At 33.6% G+C, this 13,047-nt stretch overlaps 1 protein-coding gene across 1 annotated transcript in view; it reads left to right on the top strand.

Annotated features, from left to right (window-relative positions):
* Positions 1-13,047, top strand: part of LOC132543064 (ankyrin repeat and death domain-containing protein 1A-like) — a 34,120-nt gene that overhangs the window by 20,774 nt on the left and 299 nt on the right. Inside the window, exons 3-15 of the mRNA XM_060206519.1 lie at positions 1,808-1,911; positions 2,598-2,696; positions 4,802-4,900; positions 5,743-5,850; positions 6,761-6,859; positions 7,623-7,721; positions 8,791-8,889; positions 9,554-9,652; positions 9,803-9,901; positions 10,538-10,636; positions 11,187-11,282; positions 12,086-12,284; positions 12,810-12,938. Of these exons, the coding sequence (XP_060062502.1) occupies positions 1,808-1,911; positions 2,598-2,696; positions 4,802-4,900; positions 5,743-5,850; positions 6,761-6,859; positions 7,623-7,721; positions 8,791-8,889; positions 9,554-9,652; positions 9,803-9,901; positions 10,538-10,636; positions 11,187-11,282; positions 12,086-12,284; positions 12,810-12,938 (1,428 nt within the window). The remainder of the gene's footprint in view (positions 1-1,807; positions 1,912-2,597; positions 2,697-4,801; positions 4,901-5,742; positions 5,851-6,760; positions 6,860-7,622; positions 7,722-8,790; positions 8,890-9,553; positions 9,653-9,802; positions 9,902-10,537; positions 10,637-11,186; positions 11,283-12,085; positions 12,285-12,809; positions 12,939-13,047) is intronic.

The following is a 13,047-nucleotide window of genomic DNA, read 5'->3' as shown; positions in this document are numbered from 1 at the left end:
AACATCTGTAGACAACGTAAGCAGCAATGTTGTAGTCTGTATCATAAGGATGAAAGTCTAACATCTGTAGACAACGTAAGCAGCAATGTTGTAGTCTGTATCATAAGGATGAAAGTTTAATATCTGTAGACAACGTAAGCAGCAATGTTGTAGTCTGTATCATAAGGATGAAAGTCTAACATCTGTAGACAACGTAGGCAGCAATGTTGTAGTCTGTATCATAAGGATGAAAGTTTAATATCTGTAGACAACGTAAGCAGCAATGTTGTAGTCTGTATCATAAGGATGAAAGTCTAACATCTGTAGACAACGTAGGCAGCAATGTTGTAGTCTGTATCATAAGGATGAAAGTCTAACATCTGTAGACAATGTAGGCAGCAATGTTGTAGTCTGTATCATAAGGATGAAAGTCAAACATCTGTAGACAACGTAAGCAGCAATGTTGTAGTCTGTATCATAAGGATGAAAGTCTAACATCTGTAGACAACGTAGGCAGCAATGTTGTAGTCTGTATCATAAGGATGAAAGTCTAACATCTGTAGACAATGTTAGCAGCAATGTTGTAGTCTGTATCATAAGGATGAAAGTCTAACATCTGTAGACAACGTAAGCAGCAATGTTGTAGTCTGTATCATAAGGATGAAAGTTTAATATCTGTAGACAACGTAAGCAGCAATGTTGTAGTCTGTATCATAAGGATGAAAGTCTAACATCTTTAGACAATGTAGGCAGCAATGTTGTAGTCTGTATCATAAGGATGAAAGTCTAACATCTGTAGACAAAGTTAGCAGCAATGTTGTAGTCTGTATCATAAGGATGAAAGTCTAACATCTGTAGACAATGTAAGCAGCAATGTTGTAGTCTGTATCATAAGGATGAAAGTTTAATATCTTTAGACAATGTAGGCAGCAATGTTGTAGTCTGTATCATAAGGATGAAAGTCTAACATCTTTAGACAATGTAGGCAGCAATGTTGTAGTCTGTATCATAAGGATGAAAGTCTAACATCTGTAGACAACGTAAGCAGCAATGTTGTAGTCTGTATCATAAGGATGAAAGTCTAACATCTGTAGACAACGTAAGCAGCAATGTTGTAGTCTGTATCATAAGGATGAAAGTCTAACATCTGTAGACAACGTAGGCAGCAATGTTGGAGTCTGTATCATAAGGATGAAAGTCTAACATCTGTAGACAACGTAGGCAGCAATGTTGGAGTCTGTATCATAAGGATGAAAGTCTAACATCTGTAGACAACGTAAGCAGCAATGTTGTAGTCTGTATCATAAGGATGAAAATTTAATATCTGTAGACAAAGTTTGCAGCAATGTTGGAGTCTGTATCATAAGGATGAAAGTCTAACATCTATAGACAAAGTTAGCAGCAATGTTACAGTCAGCATCATAAGTTTGCTGTGAGACTTTGACATTAATAACATTTTTAGAATGGATTTCTGATGAGATCAGTGGTGAAGTGATGGGAGAAAAGAACAAAAATATTAAGATATCTGTCGTTGTTTCGAACCAAGTTAGCCGCAGCGCTAGACAAGAAAAATATGAGGTTGTTCAAAACACAGGCCACGAACCAGACATTGTAATGTAAATATCCGACTGCACAAACGTGAGTGATACTATATTGATAGAATTGTTTGTTGGTAAGAGTTGCATGTGTCAGCAGAAAAACACAAGATCAATAGTAAAGATGCATTAGAAGGAAGAGAGAGACCATGCCACTTTTTTCCCCACATTCTGTACATGCAATAGTCCATGTTAAAGTATATAACAGAAAACAAATGCATTTGTATTTACAGTGACGAAGGGAGAAATCAACTTCCACAATGCTGCAAAAGAGAATGATTTACCAGCCATAGAAAAACTACTTACAGACAGGGTCGATATCAACTGTAAAAACAATGTAAGTTTGTAAGTTTTACACGGAAATTGATCTATTTGACATTATCCAAGTTTTGATTGTTACATCTGACAAAATTATTAGTCAATTTATTCCTCGTTGGTAACCATCTGCTATTTAATCAATAACGGACAATACTTTAAACTTGATTTTTTTTTTCAGTTTTTCGTTTGAAAAAAAAAGAAAAATATTTTGTTTAAAATATTATGATAAGATTAATTCAAGATATAACATTTTTCAAAAATTACTTAATCAGTAAACGCAAGTTATTGTTTGCTTAATCGTCTCTTATCAAAACATATCAAAATTGAGTAACTTGATAAAAAGTATGCTAAAATTGTTATGGTTTGGTACAAGATGTTATGAAGCAAGCCAGAAAGTTTAAATGATTGCTCGCCAAGGCTCGCAGAAATGAAAACTTCTAAGACTAGTTTCATAACCTCTCATGTGTAATGAAAATAATAATTTATTTAAAAATCTTGCGTATCTTCAATATATGACAACAAGTCTATCGTTTAATGTCTCGCATCAACACACACTTCTAAAAAAGTCACACAAATATAGCTTTCCTATCACTGGAAAGAAACTGAAGGCACGTTTTACATTCATTAATACTATCTGTATTCCCTTTGCTGCACTTAGGATACATCGTATCTGGCTTTTCATCGTAAACTCAATTGTTTCTTCAGCTCGATAGAACAGCTCTTCATTGGGCTGCTGCCAATGGTAATACAAGTATAATAGAGAAATTGATTGAAGGAGGAGCGGATTTAGAGGCCAAGGACAAGGTAACGTCGCCTAGAGATCTACTTATTATTTCTATATTTCCATATCTGTGGGAAAGCGTTAAGGCGAGAACCATCAATAATTTATATCTTCAAATCTGTTTTGGCCCGGTGCTGTGTGGCCTTCAATACAATATCAAATGACAAATGCAAGAATAATCACGGGCTAGAGCTACAAAGTTTTTTATTTCTATTTTCAATATGCCACTGACTTAAAATTTGATAGAGTGTGTGATTGATTATATTACATAGAAAGGATACGATTCCTTAAAGTTATTAAGAAATTTTCTCTATACTCAAATTATCTTTCATATATTCAAATATTTTATCTTTAATTACAATTCACAGTATCCATGGTACCCATAAGTAATTTTTTTATTGAATTATGGTCTTTCGTCATGCTACTACATAATTCAGTGCGTAACATTTTCTCTCGCCAGAAATATCAAATACATGCTATATGTATGGGTTCTAATAACGCAACTTTCATCCTTTTATTTATTACTTTCTTCTGTACATTTATGTGTACGTATGCTTGGCTACGGATCACGATGTATGATTCGTTGTCGATAGGTTATTTGGTAGCGACTTCTGTTTAAGTAATGTACCGGTATTTGATGATTCACTGACGACTACTTTTAGTTTTTCGACAACCGATAATACTGCATCTCCATCTGATATATTCGTTATCGCCTGTTTAGTTAATTTTGACCACCGATTCTAATAAATTCTTCTGTGATAATTCGGTGCAAACGCTTGTACATGATTCGTCGACTTTTAAGGATGTTTCAACCAAAATTAACTAAATGGCTTGACTATTATTAACTAGATATCTACTACAGATAATACCATATCAGCTATTGTTACCCATGTCTTAACTATAGATATAGGTTTATCGGCTATTGTTACCCATGTCTTAACTATAGATATAGGTTTATCAGCTATTGTCACCCATGTCTTAACTATAGATATAGGTTTATCAACTATTGTCACCCATGTCTTAACTATAGATATAGGTTTATCAGCTATTGTTACCCATGTCTTAACTATAGATATAGGTTTATCAGCTATTGTTACCCATGTCTTAACTATAGATAAAGGTTTATCAGTTATTGTTACCCATGTCTTAACTATAGATATAGGTTTATCAGCTATTTTACCCATGTCTTAACTATAGATATAGGTTTATCAGCTATTGTCACCCATGTCTTAACTATATATATAGGTTTATCAGCTATTTTTACCCATGTCTTAACTATAGATATAGGTTTATCAGCTATTGTTACCCATGTCTTAACTATAGATATAGGTTTATCAGCTATTGTCACCCATGTCTTAACTATAGATATAGGTTTATCAGCTATTTTTACCCATGTCAGCTATTTTTACCCATGTCTTAACTATAGATATAGGTTTATCAGCTATTGTTACCCATGTCTTAACTATAGATATAGGTTTATCAGCTATTGTTACCCATGTCTTAACAATAGATATAGGTTTATCAGCTATTGTTACCCATGTCTTAACTATAGATATAGGTTTATCAGCTATTGTCATCCGATGTCTTGACGACATATCAAGGTTCATCGGCTATTATTACGCTTATGTCGATTGTGGAGTATGTCGTATCGACTATTGTTACCTATATCTCGACTATTGATTACTGTTACCTATATTTCAACTACAAATAATTTTTAGTGCATATAGTTATTGTTTCTGATAAGTCGACTACAGATCATTTCTCTGCATCGATTGATACCCTTAAGTCGACCACAGATCCTGCTGTGTTATTTTTTATGTACACATAATATAGCAAATTAATGTTAACATATCTTATAATACTGGTTATTGATCACAATTGCAGACTTTCTTTGGTCACATTTAAAGTTTCAACAATTAAGTAAAACTGACAAGTCCTAGAAAGACAGAACGGCTGTAAGATGCACTTCGACTAATCATTTGGTTCTAACATGTCTAATTATCAATTTGTATTGAAAGGTTGTATTCACTTGTGTCTTTGGTATAGAATTAGTGTTCGGAAGGATGATATTTGTTTACAGGTTAAATCCACTCCTAAAATTGCCAAATCGTTATTCGTTTTTTTTCAGTATGGCATGCGACCAGTTTTATGGTCAGCCTGGTTTGGTCATCTTGATGCTCTTAAACTACTCATTAACTCTGGTGCTACTGCTAAGTGTTCAAACAAGGTGAGTTACATCTATTTTCAATGACGTATTATGTCAAAGATTAATATTATCATCAGTGTTGAACATTTTTGTTTTGGAAACTCAACACTGTCACATTTGTGTGCATTTTAAACATATGAAATAGAAATAAGTTATTTAAATGAAGCTCAATAACATAAGAAATTGCTACATGTAGGGATTTATAAAACATTTTTAATGTTCTACCGTTTAATAGTCCTGAAGATATTTTTGTATAATGCATTGATTCAATTTGTTCCGTGGTAAATCTTAAATATATGTACTGACGATTGGTCAGGTGGCGCAGCGATAACGCACTTGCCTATCACCTAGCAGTCCGGGGTTCGATTCCTTTAAAGTTAAAATTGTAATGGTTCACCTGCCTTACCACGTGGGTTTTCCCCGGGTATTCAGGTTTCCTCCCACATTGGGACCCCTCAAGCTTCCATCCGAGTCCACAATAGTGATAAATATGAGGTGAAAAACTTGCTTCGCAATTTTGTAAAATAAATATCAATTGATTATTATATTATTATTATGCCTAACCAATCTGAGATATATATTTAACCATTTTTGTATGTCCGCTCGTCGGTCATTCCTGTTACTTCAAAGTCTAAGTAAGAAAACTTGCTATTACATACAGACATATCCTCGACAATGGAATTTATTTTCCTGTTCACTCTCTCTCATCGATAAAGCACAAGTAACTATTGGTCTTATTCACCTTGTACTTTTTCAGGAGTCTCAGTGTAAATCTTTCTTTTGTTCATATTTTGTCCGAGACTTGTTGAAGTTGAATTTTGATTAAAATGACATGTTGATATTTTCTTGTGTTTGTGTTTCAGCAAGGGATGTGTTTACTCCATTGTGCTTCACAGAACAATAATGTCAATGTTATAAACTTTGTGCTGGAATCTCTCGAGAATGTAAACGTCAATGAGATGGAAAAGGTAGTACGTATACAAACAGTGTGGAAACGTTTTACATCCACTCATAGTATGTCAAGGTAGTATTACACAATAGGCTAAGGTAACATGATTGTAAGCAATAACAGTGTATCAATGTAATTGAATATCGATTGTAATTGTGTAATATAGTATTGTGGTGGTCTGTTGTTTCCGTTATACAATAAAGAAATAAGACACTTACATTTTATGTTTTAGGTCGGTCTACTTCTAGTGTATATGAAATGTTAAGTGCTTTGTAAAACTTAAGAGTGTCGATCACGAAGGAGTATTACATTTACGTGTTGATGAAATAATATAGAGCTGCTAAACTTATCTTTGTGTGTGCTTTATTGTATTTACATTTCTCTGATTAGGTCTATATTGATTTTACAAGAAAAATACACAAATATTGATTAATCGATGCTTACTTTTGAATATACACTATTCAGCAAATCGTTTTACCATGTCAAGGATATTGTTCTCGGAGTACTTTCGACAATGTCTAAGTCGATATATTTGATATGATTGTGTAACGTGTTACAGTTTTGTACGGCGGTAGAAGTTGTATCTAAACGAATTAAACATCACAGTTTTCTCGTATAATATCGATGGTTGTCCATGGTATGGAATAAATGGCTTAACTCGGGTCTTTGGGGGCATAAAAATAAATTCACTGGGGAGAACGTTTCTACAAACACAAGTAATATGGCGGTATAAATAAATTAGGGATAATGAATTTAGATAGATAAAGGTTTTAGACTCTTATGCTGAAAGCTGTGACTTAAGTAATATTTACTGTACACTGTACAACTCTATGTTGAAACAGCTTAGTGTAATCGTTAGTTCAAAGCGTTCATGATATTTATCACGTTAACCTTTTTTAGACTTTTGAAATTTCAAATGTTTATATCCGAAGGGAGAACGAACAGCACTACATCTCGCCGCGGAGGCAGGCCATTTAGAGACAGTGATGCGGTTAATAGACATGCAAGCCGATGTCAACAAACGTGATAAGGTAAAGATATCAAATACTCGTAGTAAGTTTTTTTTATCTATATCTAAATGGTTAAACACAAATTTCTTATTTGAAATCAGATTAGTATTTTATCTATATTTAGCATATATGAGACATTGTAGCTGTAAGTAAAACGTATGTTAGAATTAACAGATCTATATCTACATTTGGAGACATTATGTTTCCCGTTGAGGCTGAAGAAGAAGCATAAAGACTGCTAATAACTAAGTTATATCTTTTGCTGTATCAGCATTTCTTGATTTCAAAGTGCTGTCTATATATCAGTCTGGCTGCTACGTAATATCAACTCTGGTCTATAAAATCATCGTTTAGAAGTCGGATGAAGCCATTAGTGGTGAAATGTCTATCACATATATCCTTACATTAAGTGCCATAGTTTTGCAAATAGTAGCAATTATGACGCCTTTATGACGACGAAAAATAATATCGATAACTCGGAATGGTATTCGGGTTCTTGATATACATTTCATGTCTTTCTTTCAATGTTTGACAAGAAATCAAATATATCCTTAGCATCAAGTATATAAAGGATAATTAAAAAGTGGAAATTTTATAAAAAAAATTATAAACGCCTCTAAAAAAAGATAATTTGAAGTTACATCATCTTATTGATATCGCAGCTAATAGAAAGATATGATTGATGTTATGATATAGTCTTCGTGACGTTTATTTATAGATAATTTCATGTGATGCATTTCTCCTTCTTCTCAATTCGTTCCTTTTGCCATTGATACACTAACAGGCTGGTGAGACAGCTCTACACTTGGCAGCCCGTCACGGTCACGTCGAGGTTATTAAACGTTTGCTCATGGTGGGGGTTGAAATCAACGACAGAGATGTGGTAAGTAGTGTATTTCAATAGAGATGAGTGTGTTCCATTTCAATAGAAACAGGATGTGTTCCATTTCAACAGAGAAAAGATGTGTTCCATTTATTATAATATGTCTCGAAAGACATGTACACAATAACTTATAAATATGGTGTCTTAGTGATGTCATTCGAAATATTATATTTCTTTGTACGATATAATGCTGGGCGTATCTGATGCTCGTTAGTTTGCTTGTTGGTTCCGTTATTGTATACCTTCTCCTCGTTTGAAAATGTGACATAAGTTACTTGGAGTGATCAAGGTTTTCATGGTGGGTGTCGTGGATGAATTAGAAGACGTTTATTCTTCTGGAACATTATGTCTTATTCTTTATGTACTTTTTTTCAGGAGTCTCCGTGTAAATTTTTCTTTTGTTCATATTTTGTCCCAGTTTTATTGAATTTGAGTTTGGATTATGATGAAGTTGACATGTAGGTATTTTCTTGTGTTTTTTGTATCATATAATATAACATGCCCCACTTGTATAAAACATCTCAACTTGAGATTTCCTCAAGCCCAGATTTTCCTCAGCTAATATCTCCTTGAAAATATCTTGTATGAAAATTCCTCAAGGATTTTCAGGACATCCTAGCCGAGAACTTCCTCCTGCTCCTTGAGAAAAATTTATACAAGCCGTTTTTGAGGAGATATCAGCTGAGGAAAATCTCGACTTGAGGAAATCTCAAGTTGAGATGTTTTATACAAGTGGGGCCAGGTCTCGGGCGACGAGACGGATACCATTCAAAATATAATATATTTCTCAACGCATTGTTTATATGAACTAAATAATTGATTCCACTTGAAACATGGCACTTATTATCTACTGCATTACTCGTACCAAATTATATGAATGAATGCTTGCCTTATGTGCTATTGTATTGCTTCTGTAAAAGCTTTTTTACGACAAAATAAAATAGGAAAAAATGTTGTAATTTGTTGAATAGACATAAGTGCTTCATCGGATGATTATGATATTTTCTCTCAAATCAACAACATAAACAAATTATCTTAGAATATATTGCTTTACTCTATTTGTCTTCAGGATGGACGAACAGCATTACACATATCGGCAGAGAGGGGTCATTCAGATGTGGTTGAGGTGCTAGTGGAATATAACGTGGGCTGTAACGCTGAGACGATCGTAAGTAATATCTAAATATCCATCTGATACCCCATATAAAGACTACCTTGCGACTTTAATAACAGTCAATAACTACTAAATACTCAATATAGGCTAGACCTCTTTCTACTGTCAAACTATCGCTGGGGTATGCGTTTATGACATGTTGATAAAGCTTGGTCTTTGATTTGTCTGATGACTATGTTATCTTTCTAGTCTAATACACGCCGTTTTCTTCTGCCCATTACATATGCCAAGCGCAGAAGAGACATGTACGTTTTATCCTATTTCACCTTCTCATTTAAATGTTTTTTTCTTTGCCATACATGTCTTCACTGAACCTTTGTGCTGTATGCTGATAAAGTCAAACGATTCTTTCCGGGCAAAATTTCAGCTCATATCAGTAATCTCCTTTGGAGACAATGACGACAGCGTGCAATGGATTTCTTATTTATAAAAGATATAAATTATTAAATTAATTTTCATGATATAACGATTAAGTAGACCTTGTTTGGTTCAGTTTGAGATTTTGTAAAATTTCAACTTTGAATATGAAATAAAAGCATAGTCAGGTCATAGTGTAGAGAAATTGCGATTTTATTTAAATATTACCGGACTTTCGCATACTTCCTTCTGACAAGCACCTCTCATAATGTTCATTAAAGAATATACGTTTTTATTCCAGAAAGAGTTTACTCCCCTTCATTTGGCTGCAACACATGGTCATTATGATGTAGCCAAAACGCTTATAGAGCATGGTGCTAACGTCAACGCTCAGAATTTTGTAAGTTATCTCACCACAATCATTAATCATTAAAAACAGCACAATTTTTATTGTAATGATGTAACATTTGACATCAATGAATTGACTTCTCTTCTTATTCACTGGTGCTACATTGTATATATATATTGTTTTTATATTTGATTTTGATAGCAAGGGAATACAGCTTTACATCTAGCTGCCACGGGGAATTACAAAGAAGTCGCACAGCTCATCGTCGAGTCAAACGCACAAATTGACCTAGCAAATCTTGTAAGTTTTCATTCTATACACGACGTTAAGCTTTCCTTCGTGTAAATACCGAGAACATCTTTGTACTATTCTCTCGTCTACAGTGGTAAAAATACAAAACATTCTTTAAAAGGGATATGGTGTTGTCTTTCATTGACTTTTCAGTGTCTTTGTGGAGAGGTATATCATATATTTCCTATTCAATTACTAAGCTGCCTTATTGATACAGGTACTAGAATACAGATACCAGAGTGGTGCATCTTGTGTTACACGTATGTCTTGACATTGATAGAAAAAAAAACATATGACAAAATACTTGACTTAAAGGCCATTACATTTAATGCCTAACATACATTAATACAGAAAAAAATATTATGCTTAATCCTCGTCCCACATTGGTATTACATCTTAATCTTACTACTCCAGCATATACATTAACATTTGACAAGTCATACAATGATGAATTAAAACCTTTTGCATATACAATGCTTTAACAGAACATAAAGGAAATGTTATTGTGTAAATTGACAGCACAACGATTATTATGCGATTTTAATGACACGGCGGTTAATGTTGTATGATTTTAATAACAGAGCAGTTATTTTTGTGTGATTTTGATAACACAGCAGTCATTGTTGTATGATTTTGCTAACACAGCGGTTCCAAACATCTTTGCACGTGGCAGTTGAGAATGGGTTCCAGGATACTGTGGAAGTGCTACTCGCGGGAGGGGCCAGTCTCCATGCTAAAGAAAAGGTATCAGTATTATCTTGGCGAAAACTCTTAATTGCAACGTATATCTATTGATTTCCGATGTAAAAGCATTAAAGAAATTTTGTGATACTATTATGACAGTGAGTTCATAAAATATTGATTTCATCAAGATCCAATTGTCAATTATCGTTGTAATATCAACAAAGAAAATACCGCCGTCATGAAAACAAGATTTATTGCATTTTTGCTAGTGAAATAAAGAGAAATATCTCACTGATAGAGTATTAATTTTCACAAATGAAAGATAACATTGTTTTGTTGTTTTTCACAAGTTTTGTCTAATATGTTTTGGGATTTATTTTCACTACGAGTGCACAAACACTAAAATATTACAAACTTGTGAAATATATTTATTACTAAAGACACCATAAAATATCCTCTATTTCATTCAAACTTGTGTTAGAAAAACAAGGGCAGAATATGAAAAAAAAACATATTGTGTAAAGATAATAAGAACAGGTGTTGTGGAAGAATAAAGCTACATTAATTAGCCTTTCAAAGTTCATACGAACTGTTTCATTTTGTTTTCTAGTTAGGAAAAACCCCACTACAACTAGCGTCAAGAGGCAGTTTTGTGGCGATTGTTGACATGGTTATCAAGGCAGAACGGTACTACGCTGTGGCAAGGGTAGGAACATAGCAAGAGTTTAACATCCAACACAACATATAATTCTGATAAATTTCGTATTACACATGTAGCCTTTGAAGTGATTTTTTGGCAAGGATGGCGATGTTAGTTATGTCTTATTTAGAATGTCTCATATTATAAACGTTAATAATTTAGAATTAATCTTATTTTAACACTTCCTGTGCTTAATGTAGTGCGCTACAGTATGAATACGCTAATTGCAGATGTTTCACTACTCGTGTAGAAAATATTGTGAATTTCTATTATTGTTGAAACTTGTAAAAAAAAAAAAAATAAAATAAAGCGTTAAATTTGTATGGTACCACATTAAGTACGTATACACTACTCAATACATCAGGTATTAATGATAATCTAAGTCCAAAATGAGGAATTCTAAAGGACATTCATCAAAAATATTGACCGACAAATGTGTGTCCGTATCACGATATTACTAATAAAACGGTCAGCGTTACGTGTAGAACAAGAAATGATTAACCTCTCAGAAGATTTGGTTCTTCAATTCATTTGATCATGGTGTCTTTGAACTTTTCCTCTTATCTCATTTTCTATCGTTTTACAGCAAACTAATGCCTTTTAATGTTGTTGTATGTATTCTGATTCAATTCCCTATCGATATTCGCAACGTTTGGCGTTACAGAAAGATCACAATGATAACACATTATTTGGGAGAAGTGAACTAACGGATGTAGATTATCTAATTTTCCATGTGATGATGATGGTGTATATTTTGGGGTTTGTTTCTTTGTGATTCTATACTATATTGTAATTGATACTCTCCTAAGGACTACCACGAAAAAGAGCTAGACTATGTCGATCCGCACAGATACCTCAGACAACCCATCCATCCCTCATCCATCCAAATGAAAGATATCCTCTGGCGACTAGCCACAAAGCAACTGAAGCCAGGAGACTGGAAAAAACTTGCCATTCAATGGAAGTTTACAGCCGAACATGTTCGGGCCATAGAACATCAATACACAGGTTGGTCATATAATACACTTATCTGTCTTCATGGAACATACGTTATTGAATATATCTTCCATTTAGAACTGTATTATTGAATTATTTCATTTTCTTCGTGTGACAGATAGTGTCAGGGATGAAAAAAAACACAGGAATTAAGATTGTTTTTTATTTGTGATTTTTTTAAAAGTTTGTTTTTGTTTTCCTTCATTTTGAAGCGTTATATAGGTCTTACAGAGTCATTTCCTTTAAATGCTTTTATACTGTAGTAATCAATATCTTATCATTAAAACCTCTTCAGTTCATATCAGCTGTTGATAAGCAGAGTACAATTATCCCATGGATGCATTCAGGTGTCAAAACAAAATAAGCGAAAAAGGTATCGTTATCGTTATGCAAAGGAAAGAACGCACAACGTATGTATTTGTTGGTTAGGTCTTGCAATTTTTTACTTATGCTTTCGGATTGCATGTCTGGTTACCTAACCTAGCATTTGCTGGTTACTTACCAATTTTATTTAATTGTTTATATGCTTATCTCCAGGTACAAGTAGTTATAAAGAACACGGGTTCCGGTTGATGATGATATGGTTACACGGAGTGCGGAAAGACGAAAATATCATGAAACTTCTGTTTGAATCATTGGTGGCTATAGACAGACGGTTGCTGGCAGGTATGGCAAAATTCAAAATTAAAACTCACAGAATGCAAGAAAAATAATGTTATAATGTATCGGAAATGAGGATGATGATAAATTTGTTCATGGTACAGAGAACACCAGA

Source organism: Ylistrum balloti, unplaced genomic scaffold (assembly GCF_031769215.1).
Source record: "Ylistrum balloti isolate Yb309-2 unplaced genomic scaffold, AGI_CSIRO_Ybal_v1 Utg369740, whole genome shotgun sequence".
Classification (NCBI taxonomy): domain Eukaryota; kingdom Metazoa; phylum Mollusca; class Bivalvia; order Pectinida; family Pectinidae; genus Ylistrum; species Ylistrum balloti.
Note: the sequence above shows the minus strand (reverse complement) of the source record. Positions and strands in the feature narration are given on the sequence as shown.